The 23601-nt window shown below is 41.6% G+C and overlaps 3 protein-coding genes and 1 pseudogene across 3 annotated transcripts; all 4 read right to left on the bottom strand.

Moving 5' to 3' along the window:
* Positions 1-152: 152 nt before the first annotated feature.
* LOC141822313 (uncharacterized) lies at positions 153-3476 on the bottom strand. The gene is made up of 2 exons (XM_074709757.1): positions 878-3476; positions 153-803 (listed from the first exon to the last, which is right to left on the bottom strand). Exons 1-2 carry the CDS (start codon positions 3474-3476, stop codon positions 415-417), a joined length of 2988 nt encoding a protein of 995 aa, XP_074565858.1. The 3' UTR covers positions 153-414.
* Positions 3477-8911: 5435 nt separating this feature from the next.
* Positions 8912-11383, bottom strand: LOC141821604 (uncharacterized). Its single transcript, XM_074708979.1, has 3 exons — positions 11219-11383; positions 10791-11116; positions 8912-9356 (listed from the first exon to the last, which is right to left on the bottom strand). Exons 1-3 carry the CDS (start codon positions 11381-11383, stop codon positions 8912-8914), a joined length of 936 nt encoding a protein of 311 aa, XP_074565080.1.
* A 393-nt stretch (positions 11384-11776) lies between these two features.
* LOC141815406 (CASP-like protein 1C1) lies at positions 11777-12558 on the bottom strand (annotated as a pseudogene).
* Positions 12559-14628: 2070 nt separating this feature from the next.
* LOC141822450 (auxin response factor 9-like) lies at positions 14629-18447 on the bottom strand. Its single transcript, XM_074709899.1, is given in 15 exon segments — positions 14629-14974; positions 15111-15295; positions 15410-16002; positions 16109-16246; positions 16249-16273; positions 16357-16429; positions 16522-16635; positions 16774-16938; positions 17021-17111; positions 17227-17311; positions 17398-17547; positions 17680-17736; positions 17841-17936; positions 18082-18188; positions 18270-18447. Coding segments are annotated over 15 exon segments (2052 nt in total). The 5' UTR covers positions 18307-18447; the 3' UTR covers positions 14629-14838.
* Positions 18448-23601: the final 5154 nt, after the last annotated feature.

The following is a 23601-nucleotide window of genomic DNA, read 5'->3' as shown; positions in this document are numbered from 1 at the left end:
GATAAAATTTGTTGTACTTGACCAGGAAGACGATGACTCCTGCGCCTTCATGGCCGCCATTAAATTTAAACCAGCGCCTGCAACTGCAAGGCACCGGTAATAATGCAACGTAGGAGTAAATGCAAGGTAGAAAAGACATCTCCGGATGATTTTGACACTGCGATCACGAGCAGCACGATGGAATTTAAAATTGAACAGAAGCAAACGAAACAGCAGATGGAGCTTGGCCTTCGAACGAATGCAGTCCATTGTCCGTCCAACGTTCGACAACAGAAATTACAGATTGGCATTCACTGGTTTCATGTTTCAGTCATCACAATTATGATTTCCCAGTCGCAATTCGCAAATGGCCAGATGCCATCAGAGCAAGAAGAAACAGCCAAACAGGCCTGTGATCACAAGCAGATTTCCGCTTTATACATTACTTCCGAAGTCGAAATTATCTTCGGAGTAATAAGGCGAAAGTTTACCGTCCTTGTCGTTCTTGTGTTTGACTTCTGGACTAACTTCTCGCAGCATCTTGACGACCCTTCTCATGGAGGGGCGGTTGATCGGGAGAGAACTGGTGCAGAGGAGGCCAATGCTGAGGACCTTGCCGATCTCCTCTTTGTGAGACGCGTCGAGCTTTGGATCCATAACGAACTCCACTCCCTTCTGGTCGACGCTGCTGGATACCCACCTCACCAAGTCCTTTTCTCCAAGCTCGGGATCAACTGGGAGTTTGCCAGTCACTAGTTCGAGAATGACCACGCCGAAGCTGTATATGTCGCTCTTCTCGTTAACTCGAAGTGTGTAAGCATACTCTGCAGTAGAAATTATCATCAGCATTATCAAAGATAACGTCGAACGGAATCATAGAATCAAGGGATAACCAAACCTGGAGCGATATATCCACAAGAGCCAGCAATCATGGACATAGATTTTGGGCCCTTCCCGATCATCTCCACAGCTTTGGCAACCCCGAAGTCTGCAACTTTCGCTCCATATTCTCCATCCAAAAGGATGTTGTTGGATTTCACGTCTCTGTGCACGATCGGGGGCATGCAGTCGTGGTGGAGATAAGCAAGCCCCTCTGCTGCATCGAGCGCTATCTTATACCTCATCGTCCAGTCCAAAAGCCCTCCTTTGCTGCTGTGCAGCAAGTCTCCTAAGCTCCCATTAGGCATGTACTCGTAAACCAGAAGCTTGCAGTCTCTTTGGCGGCAGCAGCACCAGAGCTTGACGATGTTCTTATGCCGGATCTTCCCCAGGGTGGCAACCTCTGCCTCGAAGCCGTCGTCGTCGGATTGCTTTGCGTTCTCAACGTCCTTTGAAGATCCCCACAGCTTCTTCACTGCAACAGTCTCTCCGTCGCTGAGGATTGCCTTGTAAACTTTCCCTGAACCCCCACGGCCAATCACGTTATCCTCGTCGAGGCAATCCAAGATCTCAAACTCACTGAATCCTAGTTTGTGGAATGAAGTCAGTGTCCATTTGGACTTCTCCATCACCTGCTTCTCCTTGTGGTACTTGTGATATCGCCATGAGAACCAAGAGACTCCGACGACAAAGATCAACGAAGCAGTAATGAAGATGGAGCGAAGCAACCACATGGAGCTATGATGATACCTTCTGCCATGCGAAACAGGGCATAGCCCAGATATGTCCTTACAGAGTCCAGGGTTTCCGAGGAAGCTGTCCCGGTAGGCCTCCCTGGCGAAAAGAGGGGGGAGAGCGCCGGAGAGGTCGTTGTTCGATAAGTTTAATTCATTGAGCTTCAAGTTCTGCAATTGGATGGGAACCTCTCCCGTGAGGTGATTACCGGAGAGGTCAAGGTAGTTGAGCACCGGGAGGTTGCCAAGCTCTGGAGGTATCCCGCCAGCGAAGGCATTGTCGGCGAGATTCAGTTCGCTGAGCTTCCTCCACGACTGGACCCCTCGAAGTAGCTCGCCGGAGAGGAGGTTGTGGTGTAGGTCGAACTGCCCAAGCTCTTCGAGATTCCCAAGGGACGCCGGTAGCGGACCGGAGAGACGGTTGTTGGAGGCAGAAAACTCATATAATTTTGAGAGCGCTCCGATTTCCGCCGGGATGCTGCCGGTGAACTGGTTGTCGTCGAGGACGATCTTGGAGAGATTCGCTCCGTTTGCAATGATCGGAGAGATCCCACCGGAAAATGCGTTGCCACTGAGCTCGAGCAGCCAGAGGTGCGGCAAGCCCCAGAATCCGGAAGGGACTTTGCCGGATAGCAGGTTGTTCCTAAGGCGGACGCGGGAGAGGGTTCGGCACCGGCTCAGACCAACCGGGAGGCCACCGGAGAACATGTTGTCGATCAAGAGCAGCTGCTCGAGCACCCCGCGGTCGCAGATGCTGGGAGGGATCTCGCCAGAGAGCAAGTTGTCCGACAGATCGAGGAGAGTGAGCGGCGAATTCTTTCCCAACTCCGGCGGGAGCGAGCCGTTGAGCCGGTTGGCGAAAAGCCGCACTTCGACAAGGCTGGTGGACAGCGCGACGGCCGAGGGGACGCCGCCGGTGAGGTGGTTCGCGTAGATATGGAGGCTCTCGAGCCGAGGGCCATCGAATAGGTCATCCGGAAGCGGCCCCTCGAGTCGATTCATCGACGCATCGAAACGGATCAGAGAATCGAGATTGCCAAACCCTAGCGGGAGCGGGCCGGAGAGCGAGTTGTTGTAGAGCTCGATCTGGACGGCATTGGAGAGGTTGGCGAACGTCGCCGGGATGCGGCCGGAAAGCGCGTTGTTGGATAGGTCGAGGTCTAGGAGCTTGGAGAGCCGGCCGAGGGAGCGCGGGATTTCGCCGACGAGGCCGCACCCAGCAAGCCAAAGCACCTCCAGCGAGGCGAGGTCGGATAGGGAGGAAGGTATGCGACCGGGAGCAAAGGGATTGTAAGAGAGGTTAAGCTGGCGGAGGGTGGTGAGGTTGCCGAGGAAATCCGGTACACCGCCGGTGAGGAGATTGGCAACGAGCGACAAAGACTCGATCCGTCGAAACCGCCCAAACGACGGCGGAATTTCACCGGAGAAGTTGTTGCCGCTGACGTCGAGGTAAGCGAGCGCCGGCAGGTCGGCGAGCGCGTCGGGGAGGCGGCCGACGAGGAGGTTCTGGGAGAGGTCGAGGTGGGAGAGCGCAGCACAGGCGGCGAGGGCGGCGTCGGGGAGAGAGGAGTTGATGTAGTTGAAGGAGAGGGAGAGGAACGCGAGGTCAGGGAGGCGGCAGAGGGCCGACGGGAAGGGCCCGACGAGGCTGAGGTTGCTGAGGTCCACGACGGCCACCGTGCCGCCGGAGCAACCGACGCCGGTCCAGTTACAAGGGGTCTCATCGCCGGCGCCGGCCTCCCAGTTAGAGAGGGCGTTGGAGGGGTCTTCGAGCCCTCTTTTGGCCTCCAAAAGCACGCTGCCTTGGTGGTTCAAGCCATAGGAGAACCAGCAGAACTGCAACAAAACAGCAGCAGCCGCAGCAGCAGCAGTGGCAACTGCCATGGCCAGGAATCAGACTTGTTCGCTTCACAAATTCTCAACGAAGGAAGTCAAAGCAGAGGCAGCTTCCTGCACTTGCTCCTCTCCTCCCATTTCAACACCGATCAGAGATGGAAAGGAAGAGGAAACAGAGGAAGGAGGTGTTGCATGAAGGGCGTGGCAGCACTGAGCTCATGCACGAGGAGTGGGAGAAATGGAAAGGGGCTGTGTGTTTTTAAAGCCGTCGCTCGCTGCTGCAACAGGGACAGAGTGGTTTGGGAACATAACAGTGGTGCATCGAGGGATCTGTCACTCAACAGCCATTTGGAACAGCGTGTGTGTGCCGTGTCAATGCAGGTCTCCTGTAGATCTTCTCAAATAAGGTATGCATTTTTGTGTTTGTTTTAGTAGATTTCTTGCAGGGCATTATAATGTTTTTTCATGCTTCAGATGGAAAGTCAGGGAACGGTCAGAATGATGGGCAATAATAAAATCAAATCAAATCGAAAGTACGTACTAAATTAAATAAATAAATATATATATATTATATGATCGTTTTTAAAAAAATAAAATTAAAGAAAACTTATTTTTTATTCCGAAAATAACGCTTAATCCAATATTATTTTAACAGTGATTTATCATGAATTTTTTATTTTTAATAATATTATAATTATTATGATTAATTATTATAAAATATAATATGACGGCGTCTTGTTAGTCTTAAGTGACAGTGACAATCAAGAGATAGATTGATATGTCGAGTTTAAAATCAATAGTTAAACACAGAATAAATCATCTAAAAACTTGATCACTTGGTCATTCGACCATTCGGTCACTTGACAACTCGGTCTTTCAGCCACTCGATCTTTCGTCCACTTGATCATTTGGTCTTTCGATTACTTTGTCTTTCAACTTCTCGATCACACAGTCTCTCGACTATTCTATCTCTCGGCCTTTTGGCTACTGAGTCACTCGGCTACAATGTCTCTCGACCACTCGGTCTCTTGATCTCTTGACTATTATGTCACTCGGTCTCGACTTCTCGATCTTTCGACCACTCGACTTCTCGATCGCTCGGTCTCTCAACCACTCTGTCTCTTGACTTCTCAGCCACTTGGTTTCTCAATCATTCTATCTTTCAGCCTCTAGGCCACTCAATCTCTCGGCCACTCTATCTTTCAGCCTCTCAGCCACTCGGTCTCTCAACTACTATATCTCTCAACCTCTCGACCATTCGATCACTCAGCTACTTTATCTCTCGGCTACTTGGCCTCCTAGCATTGGACATCATCTTCACTTGATTTTGGAGGACATAAAAGAGTGCGGTTACGAGGTTGTCAGATCCAACCCCCCCTCGGACACCCTCATGTCAGCACAAAATGCCAAAAGGAAGCAAAGATATTCAATAGTTGTTACAGAATAACCGAGGCGGTTACGAGAATATCAAACCTAACCCCATCAGACACCCTTGTGTCAGCATAAATGTCAAAAGGAAATAGGAATATTCAGTAGTTGTCGCAGAATAGGACAAGGGTTCGCCAGCTATTCAATAGTTTCTGTGACAACTATTCAGCATATTCGAACTCTTGCCCTCTTTTACAAGTCTGCTGCATCGTAACCGACTCAGCTATGTCTCGAGGGCTTAAGAAATAACTTCTACACATTATAACTGTTGCTGAATAATTGCTACAATAACATATATTTTCAAAATAAAATTACTAATGGTTTGTAAAATTTGAAGCGTCTATTGATTTTTGCCACAGAACAGTTGTCACCATGACCAGCTATGTCTCCCGCAACATCTGTGATTCTTTGAATCTACTATTGGATTATCCCAAACTATGCCCTTCTTTTATGAAGCTGTTCTTCTTCATGGACTGGTTGGATTCCTCTGTGACCTTCGTAGTAGACAAACTATGTGACCACAACATGGTAGGCTCCATCAAGGCTCTTGATTTTTAAAAGCACAAATTGTCCAAGGACCTACAATATTTGCTTCGACAAACCTCACTGAAACCTAAACCCTAATTGTTTCTTCTTGTGTTTATGTTATGTACTTTCCCCCTCCTTTGCTACCTATCTCTCTTGCCATTGGATCTTAGCCACCACCTAGTAAAATTCTCCTAGTCTATTTCTTATTTGCATTGATTGACCACCTAGTCTATGATCGTTCAGCGACAAGAAGTTTAGTTAAGCATGTTCAATCAATCGTGTAGAAAAATTTGAGCAGTAGTAAATCATGACAGACAGGGATGAAAAGAAAGATGACAGGAAGCAATTAGACTACGACCTTAATTAACTGCTGTCTGCTACTTCAAAGCTCTACCGTATCTGCCAAATTGTTACGGCACTGTGGAAGCATGCTGCAACGGGCACTGTTCGTAACAGGAGCTAGACTGCTAGACTACAACTAGACACATGAATTTTTTACCTTCCTCTGCCGAAGAGATCAAATATTGAACTAAAGCAGAAAAGAGGCGGGACGTCCTCGTTTTCAAGGAAGCCTGTCGCTCTGTGTATATTTTAACATTGAGATCCAGTAAAAGCAGTCACTATTAAATTTCTTCAAAGGTGTTCCATCTCATGGAGGGCTGCAGAGCATAGGCCAGGCTATGAGCTGGGCATCGAAAATGATGAAAACAGAGAGAGAGAGAGTTCAGAAACAAGTCGTTGGCGGAGGAGCGAGTTTTGCGGGAAGGGAAGGCCTGTGCCATCTGCCAGCTTCGACATCTGTGGCCTAACATTTACTGTTGTCTCAGTTGGGTGCGGAAGGGATGGGACGTCTCACCAACTGCGTCTCCGTGCTGTCTCATTTTCAACGTGAATAAATGCGTTGTTGAAGATGAAGCAGAGAAGAACTATTATATTATATTATCAGTGAAAAAGGCGTGCCCCTGGCCTTCGTCCTGCTTCTTCGACGATCGACGGTCTTTCTCTAAAGAGTGTTTTACATGTTCTGAACAAATTTCGATTGCTGGACAGAGCATTGATGGGACTCAATCGAGTGCCACCACCTGAAGGGAAGGGGAATGAATATCCATGTGTCTTGCAGCTGTAGGCTCTCTTCACTTTTTGCATTAAAATGGGCCAACTTTCATCGATTGAGAAAGCAATTCATTTCATGTTATCTGTATTTCTTCATGCTCTAATGATCACCATCATGAGAAATGAAAGCTTTGCTTCATCACTCCATCTTTGAATTATTCAAGTAATTGAGCTAGATATCATTGCAATTTGAAAGAGATGTGGAAAGTGGGGAAGAGTTCCCACAAGTGTTTGAGCAACTCATGGAAGTATGATGGCAAGTTCCCTTTTATTGGTGTTTGCTCAAAATCATGCCTTGCCTTTTGATCTTTGCCATTGGGAAACTAAGGACCATGGCCGAGGCATGATGAGCGCGACATGAGAGGGTCGGACCCATCGACATTTTATATTGCTATCGATCTAGTAAATCCTTCTTTAGGTTAGTTTGGGAGGAAGGAAAGGGTATAAATATCACAAAAGCATGTGATAAGAGATTCAAAGTTGTGATATGGGATCCCACATGAAGAGTTGTTTGGAGAAAAACAAAGGGCCTTTTGGAATGTCCCCTAAAGTGTGGAATGGATGTGTACTTAATAAGAATAAAAGGCACAACAAACTTTGTGAAGAAACCTAATCATTTATGATTCCCCAATGGACTTGCACAAGGTGAGCAAGCATCACCCATTTGGATAAAAGACATGATGGCACCACTGAAATAGTTCATCATAGCAAAGAGCAAAGTTCACTTTCCTTCATGGTGGGTTTTTGTGACTTTGTGTACTTTGTTTTACTTTAATGGTTTTATCTTCTCTTGAGGTTTTAAAGTTAATATAGGGCTTAAACGATACCAAGTTTGGACAATAGAACTCTTTGTGGTGTGCTTGGTTAATTAAATGGATGCAAAATGTAGGATCAATATAGATGATCCAATAGCCCTAAGGGTTGTGCGATGGTAAGAAGTGAGACTTTTTTTTAGATAATGAAAGTTCAAATCTCACTAGGGTACATTATACCCAAGGAGTTGAAAAACTTATGATGTTAGCTCATTTATCATGATCCATCTGCACTTTTCGATTTACTTGGTAGTCGGTGGAAACTTTTATAGAGTCGAACTGGTCACTTTTATTGATATATATATATATATATATATAAAGTAAACAATAAAATAATATAAATTCTACTCTAATCTACATATAATTTTAGAAACTAATTAATTTAAAATAGAAGTATAGATAAAACATGATAATTTTAGTAAAAGAGTATATATAATAGTTTCGGCTAAAAATGTGATATTATTATTTTTTCAAATTTTTAATCTCAATATAATCAATTTGAAGTCTGTTCATTTATGCTCACAAAGTTATCAAATGATTTAGAAAATGGCAAACAAAACTACTATATATATATGATCATTTCCTATTTAAATTTTAATTTAAATATACAAATGCATTCTAAAATGCCATCAGAATGCACCTATACTTTTAAAAAATCAAACAACTAAATATTTATATAATAGTTTAGAAGGTTCTAAGTATGTATATAAGTTCTGAGTTCAGTTGCATCTTATCCATGATCCTAAATTCCAATCCAACTGACATATATAACATAATGCTTAGAAATTGTTTTAGATATTGTTATTGCAATTCAAGCTATTGTATCAGAAGATTAATACAATGAGTTGCTGCATCTCTACATTTCCTATTAGCATGAAGTGGAGAAAATTAGTCTTTCTTATATATAAAAAGAATTATTTGTAGATCTATGAATTAGTTGAACTACAGGCTTTTGCTTCAATAGGACTTGGTTTACTTGTACCAAAGCAACTGAATGCCCTTTTTGGTTAGTAATTGTAGCAATTTCTATGGATCATCTGCAGCAGATAAAAGCTGCCTGAGCAGCAGAGACCCTTGGACTTGGAAGAGTTCATGGAGTTCAAGGTCTGGCATATAATTTGTGCCAGTTAACAGCAGAAATCCTTCCAGGCTAATTAATTTTCTGTTACTGCAAATAATTTCTTGTTTAGAAGCTTCAGAAAGAGCATCAGATTGCTTGTGGAGGTTTCAAACTGTGGGATTGTTTTTCACTGATCTGCCTATGTCTTTAAATGCAAAGTGATTTTTTTTTTTTGGGTTCTATTTTCTGCTTGGTTATTCATTATAATAGCTTCGGCTGATCAGTAGTTTACTTACTCGAGCTGATAATTCAGACTGCTTAGCATCTCCATGTTTTTTGCATTCCATATTAATGAAGTGATTCAGTTCGATTCTCCATGTTATTTGCCATTCCATATTAATGGCAAATGGCAAATGCATTATCTAAATCCTTGCAAGACTTGACGATATAGACGGTAATAACAAAAGAAGGCTTTATGTACTAACGATAATAACACGTATGAGCTTTTCCCTGTACAATATTCATGGCGCTAGACTTGAAGCTCAAGCTAATGGAGCTAATAGCTTCTTGATCCCAACCTTCTGCTCTTCTGTAAGCCTCGTCGGGAACTTGATATCAAATTTGATGCGAAGATTTCCTTTCCTTGATGGGTCTCTGGATATCGGCATTCCTTCTCCGGGCACCACCTCCTCGTAGCCAGGATGAATGACCTTGTCTATGGGAATAGTAAGGCTTCGACCATCAAGTGTAGTCAAATGAGCGGTGTAACTGGTCAGGGCTTCCGCCAAAGAGATCTTTTGTGTTGCAATCAGATCATTGCCTTCCCTGCTGAATAGAGGATGACGCTTCTCGTTGATAATGAAGATGATGTCTGCAGGAATTACATTAGGTGATTCATTTCCTTTTTCTGGGAACGTTATTTTTGTGCCCTTTTTCCAGCCTGGTTTAACATCAATTGTTAGAATTTCTTCCACAGACGTTGTTTTCCTGTGAAACATTGCACACGAGAGAGTTTTAACAGAATGATCCAAACTGATTGAATAAACTCAATACCACTCTAGAAGACAAGTTATCTCATGCCTACAAAGCAAATACCAGCCAAAAGTTGAATGCATAGTTAGTGATAAGTCAAAGCATACCGTACTAAAGTCTGAATGTGGTTCATTCCAACTAATGCCTAAACTAGAGAAGCTTGGCAGAGGGAGATTTTGGGATTCAAATCAAGAAACAAAGTTTTCACATCCATCTGCTGTTTGATCTGCCCAATTTGGGCATCTCAATAATAAATGATATCTTTTTCATTCCTTGAATCTTCCATCCTCCTTGTTCCATGTTCCATCCACCAAAGAAAAAGAATAAAGGATCAAAGATTTAAAAATTCATCTATTCCCTAATCCATCCATCATGTTATAAACCAAAGTAACCAAACCATTAGTTCCTATTGCGTTTGACAAATCTTTGTTCCTAGGAGAGTAGCCAAGCTCAAATTCTTCAACTAAAAATCTTTTCTTAACATAGATACACAACAACTGTGACCAAAAATTGCTTTTGTTACTAGCACCTATCTCTAATTGCAACTGCATTTATTGACACAGTTGATTGGTTCAAAGAAATATTGTCGAACCTGCCACCTAGCAAGGTGTTAATCAGAACACACACAATTAATTATAATTAACACAATAAGCGGAAAGCGCAGTAGATACAGTATAGAGTTTGCTGATTATCTCACAAAATCATACTAATCTTTTCCCCTCCCAATGCCATAGTTAAAAAGGTCACAACCCTAAAAAGTGCAATATCCTCATGGTAGCATAATGCTATATAATGTCTTTTTTATTCTAATATGTCAAAGAAGATTAGAAATGGGAGGGACAAAAACACTCAGAAGCATTGTGCCATATCTTCAAATCAAGGGGCAAAACTAGGATAAAGCCCCCCTTCACTATGCATCTGGTGAATGAGGGATCCAAATGACAACACATGGTTATCCCGGTATACACAGTTATGAAAGCTGGGTGCCACAGACCGTCATGGTTATCCTTAGTAGTTAGTATCAGGCAACACTATATACAGACAAAAATTGCAGGCTTGATATTGACCAAAGAACCATATTGCTACAAACTAACTTTTTCATAAGTGGGTGGGAAACAATTCTTCCTAACCTTACCAGTTGGATCCACTTTTGCAAAGAACCTACCACTGACTGAATCTTCTTTCCCTCGTCCATATAAATATATATATAAAAACAAACAAAACTAGCACTCTATGCAGAAACAACTCTTTTTCAGAAGAGAATGTGGAAAAATTTTCACCTTAGCAATGCAAATTGCAGCAATTCGACAAAACAAGACACTGACTAAGTACATGAGGATAACACAAATGATTTGGATCTTGTTGAGAAAGAGAAGAGCAGAATCTTACCCACTTACATCCAGAATTTGTCTCAAAATTCTCCTCTTTTTGGTGGTTCCTTTGTACAACTCCTCCAGGCTGCACGGCAGCCTTTTCTCAATGGGGCTTGCCTTCCGCGGTTGCGATGCACCCTCTCCAGCCCCACCAAAGGAAGATCCAGCCCTGGCGATGAATTCCGCAAAAGGGTTGAACCTAAACGAGGTCGGTCCATCTCCACCGCTGGAGAAAAAGGTGGCGCCTCCAGGCCCACCGGCGCCAGGCGGCGGGACCTGACCCATGAGCCTCTCGTCGCCGTACTGGTCGTAGACAGCGCGCTTTCGCGGATCGCTCAGGACCTATAACAGACAAACAAAAGGGTAAAAAAGAATAATGAGATCTTGATCAAGAAGAAAGGGAATTTACAAAAAAAATTCTACGATGGCGGCTCCAGTTCGTACCTCATAAGCTTCCGACATCTGTTTGAACTTGGCTTCCGCTTCCTTCTTGTCATTAGGGTTCTTGTCGGGGTGCCACTTCATGGCGAGCTTGCGATAGGCTTTCTTGAGATCGTCGTCCTTAGCGCCCTTGTCCACCCCGAGGATCTTGTAGTAATCCACCCCCATCCCTCCGGCCGCCGCCTCTGCTCTCCTACCGCTCTAGCCTGTATAATCAGTATAACCACAATTGCTTCTTCTGCTGCTGCTGCTGTACCTTCCTCTCTTGTCCTCGCGACGAGGAGTGTACTCGCTGCCCCTCCGCTTCGTTCCCCTCGATTCTTCCACCGTATCGTTCTCTCCTCCCTCTTTCGCAATCGCAGCAGGAAGTGGATCGATTTTAGCTTCTCCCCCTCTCGTTAATTCTGCGGGACGAAGACGAAGAATCTAGCAAGCAAGCAAGCAAGCAACGCCGCGCCAAGATTGCGAAAGAGATCCAATTCCCGCGAAGCCCGTCGATATTTCGAGTAACATTCGCGAACCGTTGTTAAAATTGGGCCCACAACTAGATTTGGGCCCGATTTATCAACCCACAACATTCTATTTTTGGAAATACAATCTAAAGCAACGACGATCTACGCAACACATCAAAAGAGAACTCAAGGAAAGCTTCGACAAAACGAATCTTGAAAGCAGATCATCACTACAAGATTTCTGCAGTGCAACTAAAAGTGCTGATGTGAATGCCATGGAGCACGATCAGAAGGAAGGCAGCAACACCAACCAAGCCACAGATCATCGCTCCCATGACATGATCGCAGAAGCTCGCCACTTGGTCGCATATAGGCAGCCATCCTGCATGAGAGTTGCCTTTCTTCCCTAGCTCTGCCATGGCTCCTGCTGCTGCAACGGCAGCCGTCAGCAGCATCGCCAAAATCTACACGAGTGCAGACAGTCAGACACGAAGCCTGCAGTAGGTCAAGGTGAGGATGGAGATTCTCCCACTTACCACATCAGGCACGATGACCAACCTCGACAGCAAGCTCGTTGAAGGTACGCAAGCTGAAACCGAGCTGTAGACGAAAGCTATTGCATTTGCTATGACAAAGAACCTACACACCACACAGTTTGTTGAGAGATTTTTACACGGTTTAAGGATGAGTAGAGACATGTAGGCTGCTTACCTGAGGGCAGGAGTGTGCTGGAACTTGGCTTCCAAGGTTATGCCAAACACCATGGTTGACTCATGGCTCGTCGCCATGACGATGACTGCGCAAAGAGTGGATGCTGCAGCTGAGCAGCCTCAGAAGAGGAGACAAAACTCTCAAAGCCTTGGCCATTTTGGTGAGGGTGTGTGTTGCAGTGTTGATACTGAACTTGGCACTTTAATAAGCAGAGCTGGTGGGGGGTAGCTTGGGGGGTTAAACTAGAGTTTGTTGGTAATCTACTGCTGTTCTTGATTGAAAATTCTCACCTGTGTCCATCTCATTCATGTACAATATAATTATCTTGTATTTATTTCTAGATGGTTGTGTTTATGCAAATTAAGGACATAACAGAATGAAATTGCTGAGCAAGAAATGAGGAAGAAGTTGCATGTGTTTGAGGGATTTCTGAAGTGACTTTCTCAAGAAAAAAAGACACACTGGCATGAGAAATCCAGTGAGAAAGACTTTGAAGATAAACAATATGCTATAAAAACAATATCCAATAGATCTCTTACAAGAAGTTGGAAAGCATAATCTATAAGCATCTACCAACAGAAAATAATGACTTTGAAGATGGATGTGAACTTAACTCGAGTATTAGGAAGTCAAAGATTGTTGGGATAATGTTTCCTCGATTGAGAATGATTTCGTACAAGATTAAAAAAAAATATCAAGCTATAAAGATTTAGTACCAAGTTGCAATTCTCGAGTGCTGGTGGTAGTCTCTTCCCACTACAAGACCACTAAATTATTACAACTGTTGTTCATTCACACTCCAAGAAATTGACAATTCCCTACGACTAAATCTCTTGCAAATGATAAAATCATCATTGCTAATGACAATTCAAGTGTGTGCCAGTCCTATTCCAGTTTCACTCTTTGGCTCCATCTTTAAAACATTGTCCAAGGATGTTGTATACTGATACAATTTCCACACACTTTCGTAGGAATAGTTGACTTGGTTGGGTAGGTAGCCATGCAAGTTCTGTGCTTCACATCTCTCTCACGTATCATCATCTGTTAGATATCAACTTGATAAAGGTAAATAGTGGATGACAGAAATCATCTTTGACTTTGGAATTCGATTGGCATTCCTAATCCCCATGACAACCTCATGAGAATGATCTCTTCTGCCACACCTAACTTCAACCCAAAAGTCAACCAATCCAACTAGTCTGTGTTTGTCAAACTGAGGATCATTGTTCAAGTTCTTTCCTGTTTAAGACCTTATGCTTTCCGCTTTAACTATCTTATAATCTTCCTGCTTGATACAATCAAGTTTCTGACCAGAACTTGAGCTAGAACTTGGAGATTCCTGATGAACAAGAAAGAACTGAAAAAAAAAAAGTGGAACAGAGTTGACTTTAGAGATTTGAGGGGGTTAATGGGTATCATTGTCAACGAAAAGCTTAGTGGCTTTGTCAAATTTTACCTTCCAAGTCTGCCTTCCTCCTCTATAAAAGGAGAGCCCTTATCTCCAACCTTCTTCTCATCAAATCCACTGAACAAGAACTCGAGCCTCGAGTTAACTCACAATGCTGAAAGGAGTCACAGGCCTGCTCATCCTCCTCATCCTCATCTTCACACCATCCATGGCTACTCAAGAGGAGATTAAGCACATAGATTTGGCAAAGAAGGTATAGTCAATGCTGTGCTTAGTAACTGATAACTCATGCTGCTTAACTAATCCTTGGTGTTTAATTGTATCAGATGCCATCAAGGAAGCTCTTGGTGGATTTACAGGATTATGAGACAGGGCCCAACCCTAAGCATGATCCAAGGAAGGGGAAGCCTGGGATTGGAGGAAAGAAGACTTGATTCATTGGCATGCTCCCTTGCCGTATCTTAATTAAATATTACTTCAATATGTACTCAATCAGTTTAAGTACACTTAAGAATTTTTTAAATAATGCTCCTCAACATGGTGCATCATCTAGTTGCTTATTAGTAGCTTTGTATGGTTCTAACAATAAAGGCTCTGTCATTCACTAATTGCTCTTGGATGGAAATAGTTGATCTTGTATAAAAAGAAGTCTCTCTTAGATGGATCTTAGTGCTTCAGCCATACACTAAAAGTTATTTGTTGATACTGCCCTTGATCCTAATCATTCTGATGGAATTCCAAGGAAAATGATTAAAACCTTGAAAGAACAGCACTAGCTATAAATGATACACAAGAAATATTCATACCATATATTTACAAGTTGAGAACATCAACTTGCAGAATCAGGAAATCAAGCAACTCCAAACAATAGTTTAAACACATTAGAAATATATTGTCTTTCGTACTTTTAACTTCTGAACTCTACAATCTTGATAAGATAGAGATATATGATACTAAAAGTAGTTCTCGGCATTGAGTGCAGCATTTCATGTCTGCAATTTATTTCTACAAGTGCATTGGTGAGTAAACGAATGATGTTAGTACCCATCCCTTCAGTTCAGGATCCCTGTTCCCTCAAAAAAGATTTCTTCATCATCCACTGCTGAAATACGACCGCCGATAGGCTTAATTTTCTTCACCTCTTCAGTAGGGTAGATGTAAATCTTCCTGACCATTTTGCAGAATTCCCTGTGTAATTCACACAAGATGGTGTTAGATAAACCCAACAAACTAACACCAAGCCAATAGTATATACATGTGTAGCTACAAAAAGAAAAGAATTGACATGTTAAAAGAAGTAGATAACAAGATTTGCGGGAAATACATCCAAGGGTCATCGCCAACTAGCATCATATCACCCTCATCATCAGTGAAGACAACTTCCCATTTATTCTGGTGAAGTTCCCCTTTGATATTGAACATTTCTTCCAGCTCTGTTATCAGTTGATTGTATCCTTCTAGTATTGTCAGATCCACAGCTCGGCCTACTGCAATGCCTTGCATATGAACCTATTCACCATACAAATTCAAGAGAAAAAAAATCATGTGTACCTTATTATAGAAACTTAACAAGTGTTTTCAAACATGTCAATTCTAAATAACTTCGGCTGAGGAAGTATTCACCTTGATACGGCTTCTAGCTAGACAATTTTGTCGACCATGGATCTCCTTTGAATCATCTTGTGGGTATTGCTTTTGATCTTTTGAAATTTTGGAAAGCCCCAACTTACGTTTGGAGTCTTCCAAAGGAGTTAGCTTTGCAGAATGATGCTCAAGAAGCACACTGTTTTTGCTGAAAGGATATGTCACTGCTACCTTGGAGTCTGCTATGCTGTTTGAGTGATTAGACAAATCGATCCCAAATAAGCGGTAATTGGCAGTACTGCCTTCAGGTTTGTTCGGGTACTCCATGACATTTCCTAACTTAAGGGCAGGCTCAGTCACACACTTGGTCTCCTCACATGTTTCTTGGGATAGTTTGAGTGAAGTTAGTGAGGAACCTGAGCTCTTAGCAGGAGATTGGGCTTCCTTCAACCAACCATCAAACATTAAAGAGTCCTGTGAACTTGTCATGCAAATGATATTGTTTCTCTTGCATCCTTTTTTAATAGATAGCCAAGTTTCTTGAGTTTCGTCAAGTTCTGAACCTCTTCTAATTAATGCAGCTAAATCTTGTAGCTCAGTCAGTCCTGAGTACCCGAATGATGCATTAGATTCTGCATGAAGAAATAACTGAAAATAAGGGAGTAATAGATGGAAGGAATAAGTTGAGAAAAGTATATTTACTCACAGTAAAATAAAAGTAAATTAATCTTTACGTACCAAAGGCTAAGATATCATTAATATCACTAGGCTGCCTTGATCTTTTGTCCTTGGCAATCACCGGCAGTGGGACATTTTCAGCAGGTATAGAGGCATTGAAAGGCTCAATTTCCCAAGGAGAAACTCTATTACGTCGATCAAATTAGTTGCCTCATCCCATTGAACCTAAATATATATATATACATTATAGATAAAAGAATTCAAATGATGCAAAATAACTCAGCATAGTTAGAGTAAATGAAACCAACCTTCAAGGATCTCCATTTAGAATCTTTCCACTGAGAAGAAAGATCTTCAAACCCAATAATGGTCCCAGAAAACCTTGAGGTTAAAAATTATAACCATCAGAGAGATGACAAACAACTACTTAAATACATCTGAAGATGAAAAAGGTATTTTCTCGTGTGAGTTACCTTTTTTCAGGAACATCTTCACCCTCAAATTTCATCTTAAATCTAGTCCCCAGCTTGTATCCAACTTTAAATGCTTCTAAGTATTTGTTGGCATTTACAATATATTGACATGTCCTGATGTATGAACCACAATCAGCGCAATAGTTAAGAAAGAAAATGATGGAATTTCTCCATTCATCAGAACAACCTAAAGTGAAGAAGGAAGAGAAAGTGACATGTTTAATTGAGCATAGATGAATGTTTGTTTCTAACCTTGGCTTGTAGTAGACAGTAAAGAGAGTATGAGTTGTAAAAGCATGTGAGGCAGTTGCAAGAACACCAAGATGCATGCTCTGGCTGGATATGACTGAGGCCGGAATTGTTGTCTGTTTCCTAGCAAGGCGTCTTACCCCCACACGCAGCTCTCCATTCTCCCCTCTGATGAAAAAACACAAAACCACAACATTGGAGACCCTTGGAATTCTCCATAAGCGAATTGTGGAAGCACCTGTAATAATACCGTAAGAAAATAAATGCATCTCCAGCGACTAATCTCTTAGATGTGACAAAGGTACTCCATCCAGTGGTGAGCAAGTGCCTCCGTGGTTGACCTGCATAGATCAAGTGAAACAACATATGAAAGGTTATGGCCATCAAGAAATTGATGGAAACTAGTGATTTCAAAACAGAAATAGAGTGCTTCAGAAGAAGTTAGATACTTTTTACCTCTGAAGATGTGCTTGAATCTCCATTCAAAGTTGTGAAGATCCTTAGCCACGAGTTCCTGAGTTGGAATCTGTTGCGACATGTCCTACCGTGGGAAGAGAATCTCACAATCAGCAAAATGATCATTCAAATCCCTTAAACAGGATAAGGCATAAAAGATATGGAACTCACAAGTGGAGGAAGGCATTCAGTGGCATGCCTTCTAAGAACAGAGAATCCACCATGAGTGCTAGTGTCTGAGGCTGTCAAAATCTTACAGAAAGAGTACACTTTGGGTCTTGCTTCCACAGAACATTCATTAGGACTTGGAGCTTCATGTTGCTACCATAGCCCCATCAAAAGTTTTTGGTCGTTAAAATTGAATAGATGTGATTAACTTGCGCTTGATAATCTAAATAACCCAAAGTGAGAAGAAAAACAAAGAAAAAGTCAAGAACTAATTCGAGGTCTTACATCCACTTCTGGGAGAAGAACTACTTGAGCAAACACTTCATTCGTTTCAGGATCGGCCTAGCATGTATGGTAATTGTGGAGTAGCAAGAACAGAAACTTTCATAAGTACAAGAAAAGAAAAACCATTGTGACTAAAGCAATAGTAGAGAGATAGAACTCACTTTCAATCGAACATCAACAACGCTGCAGAGAATCTTTGAAGGGAGATTGAAGAGAGGAATCTGTTGAGTCAACTCTTGATTCATCGATGCTTCCAACTATAGTTGCATCCATGCAGGCAAACACGACACCATCAAGAAAACAATCATCTTTTTTAGAAGGGAAGGGGGGAGGGAAGAGAGAAAAAAAATAGTTCTATTTCCTTTTCCTTTTGCAGCTTTTCTACGGTGTTCGTGTGTTCACCTGTTCCATATGGCCCTGTGGAAAATAGAAGACCTTCTCCTTGGACTTCGGCACGTCCACCAGAGGCCCGGCGCAAGCCCTCCACAGCTCCTCATAGAGTGGATCCCCTGCATAGAAGCCTTAGCAAGAGCATCCCCCGATTAAAAACAAGCCAGCGAGAAACACAAACAAGGCCCAAAAGGAGGCACCTTTCTCGCTCTCGCGCCCTTCCTCCGTCGCCGCCATAAAGAAGGCGCCGCCTTTTCTCCACCAGCAGCAGCACAAGCAGCACGGCCGGTGACGATCCCAATTTCCTCCTTTCTCCTACTCGAGGTCCTATTGCAGGAGCAGCAGCAACGGCAGATATCTTATTGTTACCCAACCCATTAAAGCAGCGGCGCCACCACATTCGCCAAAACAACGCCTCCTTTATTAAGCATAAAAAATTCATTTTTAACTCCTCGCTCATCACTCTCGCCCTCCCACCATTGCTCTTCTATCTTCTTCCCTCTAGTCTACTTTGGTCCCACGCTTGGCACACTTTTGGAGTCAGCTTTGTACTGGCCAGTGACGCTTCAGAACTGGGAACATAACAAAGAGAGCAGCTTGCACTTCCTCCTCACTCCCCTTTCCTTTCGCCTCCCAGGCACCACAATGTTTAGTTTACATTATACCAAAACTTGTACACAGCTACGCATCGGGTTCTCTGACGCACCCAATAACAAACAGGCGGTAGGCGGTGGGCGGGTGGGACTTCGGAGGTCAAAGTCATGAGTCGACAGGCAATCACGAGGAAGAGAAGGAAGAAGGGAACGATAAAAAAAAAACAAAAGGGACAACTCCTCCTTCTACTCCCCGCCTCTCACGTCGCCTTCGTTGACGGCGTCGCCATCGCATCGCCCCCCGCCGGCGGGCGCCCTTCTGATGAATCCAAACACTTCGCCCCCGGAGGAGTATAATGACGATCCTGCCACTAAATCCGACGGCCGTCGTTCCGCCACGTATCGCTGTTTTGCGTTATTCCACCAATTGAAATTTTAATGAATAAAAAGGCTAAAATTGAATATTTTCTTAAATTATTTATAGATAAAAAATAATAGAAATTAATCTTCTTCTTAAATCAATGTCCTTTACTTCGTTAAGGGACATGTTAATCAAGTGTTAAGGGGAACATTAATCAAAATAAAATCTCCTTCTTTTGTGAAAAACGAATATTATATGAAACAAGACATGCATGATTGGTTTGCTAAAAAGTTGCCATAAACAAGAATTAATGTAATGTCACTATCAATGTTTGTTTGTAATTAGTGGAACATTAGTTTTAAGTTAGTGGGGGTAATTAACAATTATGAACATGGCATGTCATATCACACATGATTAGGAAGTAGAGTTGTTGATCAAACACTTTGTTAGCAACTTGGGAGCAAGATGATTCAACTTGGTGGTGGATTCATGTACAAACACTATTTAATTAATTTTTTATAGTATTTTTTTAGGTGAATCCCTATGTTTTATATTTTGTTTCATTGATAGCATTGCTTTTGCATATTTAAAATTGAAACATACATCTTTAATTTTAGTAAAAAAAAATTATATATATATATATAGTGAATTAAAATGAAAAATTTATAGGATGATTATATTTCTTTTTCTGTAAAAAGGTGGAATCCGCCACCTTCAGCGGTCCCACAGCGGTTGGCCCCACGATCATCTGTAAGGAGATAAATCGAGAAACTACAGTTGGTCACGACGCACCCGACCCTATTTTCGTGTTGCCTGGAATTTCACCAGGAATTCAAACCCTTGTCCTCTTCTGCAACTCTATCGGCGTCGTAACCAACTCAACTATACCCCGTCGCACACAGATCACGGATGCGCAGCGTTATATTTCTTTCATATTATCAAAGTGGCTTAGCTTGTGATTGAAAAAAAATGCAAAGTAACATCCACTTGCTTTCCAATGAGAAATCAAATTTAGGGCCTCAGTGCTTTGTAACACAAAGAGCACCAAATTTCTTGCTCAATTGTTAATTTTTATTATATGTGCATATAATATTTAAAACTATATATGAGTTAATTATGACGTCATTAAATATGTAATTGAGGTGGATTGGGGGAATCTAGTGGTGACGGTATTGTCGGACAACTAACGGTATCCGACAAAGCATAATCATATTCTAATAATTTGGTTTCCAAATGCATTGCATGTGTGCACACGCACTACAAAGATATCTTGGAAGTGATTGGTCAGACTCCTTGTGGGGCCCAATAACCTAGTCTAGAATATAGTGTATGGATTATGATATTGGGGGGAAAATGGAGTTTGCTTAGCTTGCCATGCATACAATATGATTGTGTTGTGGTTGCTATCTTTTGTCACACTTGTAAATGATGTTTGATTGGTGAAGCTTTAATTGAGTATATCTTTCTGTAAGCATGCGCATTAAGCTTTAGCTGAATAAAGTCAATTAAGGACATTTTTATCTATTTGGAATGAAAATTTTAGAATATTGATTGTTAGAAAAAAGAGTTGTTCTCATTTTTGAATTTATCTGATTGACGAATCAAGGAAAAGTAGTCCACCTCTATGACTAGTTGAGCCCAAGACCCACGGTCACATGGCAGCAATCTTACCGTTGCGCCAAAGCTACCCGGGACATAGCCCTATTTGGAATGAAAAAGCTTAAATTTACGGTAGAAAAAGAGTTTTTTTTTTGAATTTATCTGATGGACGAAATCAAGGAAAGTAGTCTACACCTCTATGACTAGTTGAGCCCAAGACCCACCTACTTGGATTATTTTAAAAAAAAAAACAAAACTGAAAAAGTCATGAGATAATGAACTCATCACCTTTCCAATATTTGCAATAATATTGGAGAATCAAACACAATTGTCAGATACACAATCTCTTGTAGATTTTGTCGCAAGCATCTAATAAACTGGATCCTTCAAACCATCAATCCTCTAATCAGCTCTCTGTAATATAGGAACACAACTTTGCAGTTCAGAGTTTGACTGTACATCCCAGCTGTACCAAGGACTGTTTCCTGCATTTGATTGGATTCCTAACCTCAAATCTTAAGGAAGGGCTTATCAATGCTGATTTGTGAAGATTTGGAAGGTCTCAGAACTAAACTCAGCATGCTGTGAAGCCTTTCCAATTCCATTGAGTGGATTGGTTGTTTGTAAAGAGTTTGAGTTCACAGAATGATGAATCTGTCCTTGGTCAAGTTGAAGAGATGAATCACCTTCCTCGTGGCTTGTATACTAGAATCATTCAGGGAACCGAGAACTCTGCAAGCTTCATTCTTCTTAGGCCTCAATTCTGTTTTCCTCATTCTATCAAGAAGCTCTTCGGCCTTCCATGGCTGTTTTGCTTCGCCATAACCCCCATATAAGAGTTTCAAAAGGTCTTTATGTTGGGGGAAACACCAGAGTTGCACATCATTGAGAAGGCCTTCATTGCATTTTCCATATCTGCTGCACTGCACCAGCCACTGATGATTGTTGTGAAGGTCACAACATTTGTCTTGATGCCCAGTTCATTCATAGCCACGAGAAGGGGCCTCCGCTTTAGCAGGTTCCTTTGCCCGAATGTAACCTTCGGCGAGAATGCTATATACTTGTGCATCTGGTTTGATACCTGCTTCCACCATCTTACTCAGCAGCTCCATGCATCTGGTCATTAGTCCCATTGCACTCCATGCATTCAGCTGGTGGTTGTATGTGACAATATCTGGCTTGATCCCAATTTCAAGTAGAATTTATAATTAACTGCCTCAGCTGAGATATTGCCAAGTAAAAGAAAGTCATCAAACTAATTACTCACTTCATCAACTCCAGCCATATCTTGGACATCTATGAATCCTTTGATTAAAGAATTGAAGACTACGACATTTGGACAAATACCAAAAAAATGCTTCATTATGTATTTAAAAAACTTCAACTGCAGCAAAAAGTTTAAAATCACTTCCACCCTACAAGATTGTTTCACATGCATTATCTGTTAGAAAATAGCAAAGAGCCAAAGAGTCATCATAGTTCAGCACATTGATGAAGAAAGATGGAACAGGAAGTTCATCAAACTATACAAGATGAATACTACTGAATTTCTTGAGGAAGACAAGAAATGATAGTCATTTCTTCTTAAAATGGTAAATTGAGTTTTTAAAAGCAATCAATAACTGCATAACATTAAAGATAACAGCACACTAGTGAAATTTGTATCTTGTCTCAAGGTGGCCGATCAGCCTTTATTCATTTAACTCTCTTATCCACAACAAAACCACAATAGGGCTAATAATGGAGAGAAGGGCTGAAACGCCAAGGTGACCGAAACACAAAGGTGGAGCAAAGAAGAATGGAATAAGTAATTTATCAAATCCAAACACTGAAGGCAAAATGGAACCATTAAGACCGAAAGAACACATCTCCAAATTAAATTTTGCAACGAATGCAGAAATCTATCGAAAGATCAAATAGCCACTTACGATTCTGAAGCAATCACCGTCAGACCAGGGCCTGAACACGATGCGCCGCCGGACTCCTTGTGTGATCGCCGACGCGAGCTTGGTCTTCACGACGATGTGCGGAGAAGCAGCGTCGGGACAAACTGCGTCTCGAAGATTTCAATAATATCAAAATACCCCTATTTTTATTTTGTTTTAAATGAGCCCCTTCAATTTGAAATAACATAAAATAAAATCAAAAATCATTAATGCCCCCAAAAATTTGGAAAACCGTCTAAATTTTTGTTAGTATCAAAATATCTATTATATTTTTTTAATTTGATTTTAAAATGCTCTCTCTTGGTGAACTAACTAAGAGAAAGTATTAAACGTATTCAAAAATTAGAGGACGAATTTTGAAAGTGAAAAGGAAGAGTTAAATATCAAAATAAAATGAACAAAGAAAAAAAAACTACAACAATTTTTTTTTATATCAAATTATAAATTATAAAATACCTATATAAGTTTTTTTTTAAAACTGGATTAAAATTCAAGACAGTCCTATTTTAAATTCGGTATTTGATCGCACCCTACTCTGTCTTTTCTTTAACATTATTGTCACCTCAAAATCAACATCTTTTCACTTGTCATGGTTACTCCAATTCTAGCCATAGTCATCTTTATCACTCAAAATAATTTTGGATATTAATTTATCATACATATACCCTTATTGAAAACAAATTTTCAAAAATCAAGGTTAAATCCAAATGTAGGTATATTTATTGGTAGAACAAGAGACCACTATCTGGACCAACAATTGCGTATGTTGATAACCATAAGTACCTACCAAACCAAGCTTATTAGTTGAACTCATGCAGCTCCATTCGTGCTATAGATATGGCTTTCATCAATTGATGATGATGGTTCAATTTCTATTAATACAAACAAAATGCAAAGAGAGATAACTGCACAACCAATACAATCAAAATGAAAACCGTCATTCTAGCGATCCCACACGATCGGTCTTACGATCTTCTATAAAGAAGTAAATCGAAAAGTTATAATTAATCACTACGGAAAGGATATTAATTCA

Source organism: Curcuma longa, chromosome 2, assembly GCF_044706935.1.
Source record: "Curcuma longa cultivar G26 ecotype Majalengka, Jawa Barat chromosome 2, ITB_CL_G26_1.1, whole genome shotgun sequence".
NCBI classification, from domain to species: Eukaryota; Viridiplantae; Streptophyta; class Magnoliopsida; order Zingiberales; family Zingiberaceae; genus Curcuma; species Curcuma longa.
Note: the sequence above shows the minus strand (reverse complement) of the source record. Positions and strands in the feature narration are given on the sequence as shown.

Bases quoted from the DNA above. Each gene is read 5' to 3' on its own strand.
- LOC141822313 (XM_074709757.1), bottom strand. From the start codon at position 3,476: ATGGCAGTTGCCACTGCTGCTGCTGCGGCTGCTGCTGTTTTGTTGCAG. The intron at 804-877 runs GTTTGGTTATCC...TTTCTACTGCAG, and splicing joins TTGTGGATATATCGCTCCAG to AGTATGCTTACACACTTCGA.
- LOC141821604 (XM_074708979.1), bottom strand. From the start codon at position 11,383: ATGGGGGTGGATTACTACAAGATCCTCGGGGTGGACAAGGGCGCTAAG. The intron at 11,117-11,218 runs GTACGAACTGGA...TGTCTGTTATAG, and splicing joins AGATGTCGGAAGCTTATGAG to GTCCTGAGCGATCCGCGAAA. The intron at 9,357-10,790 runs GTAAGATTCTGC...AATGTTTCACAG, and splicing joins CAAATTCTGGATGTAAGTGG to GAAAACAACGTCTGTGGAAG.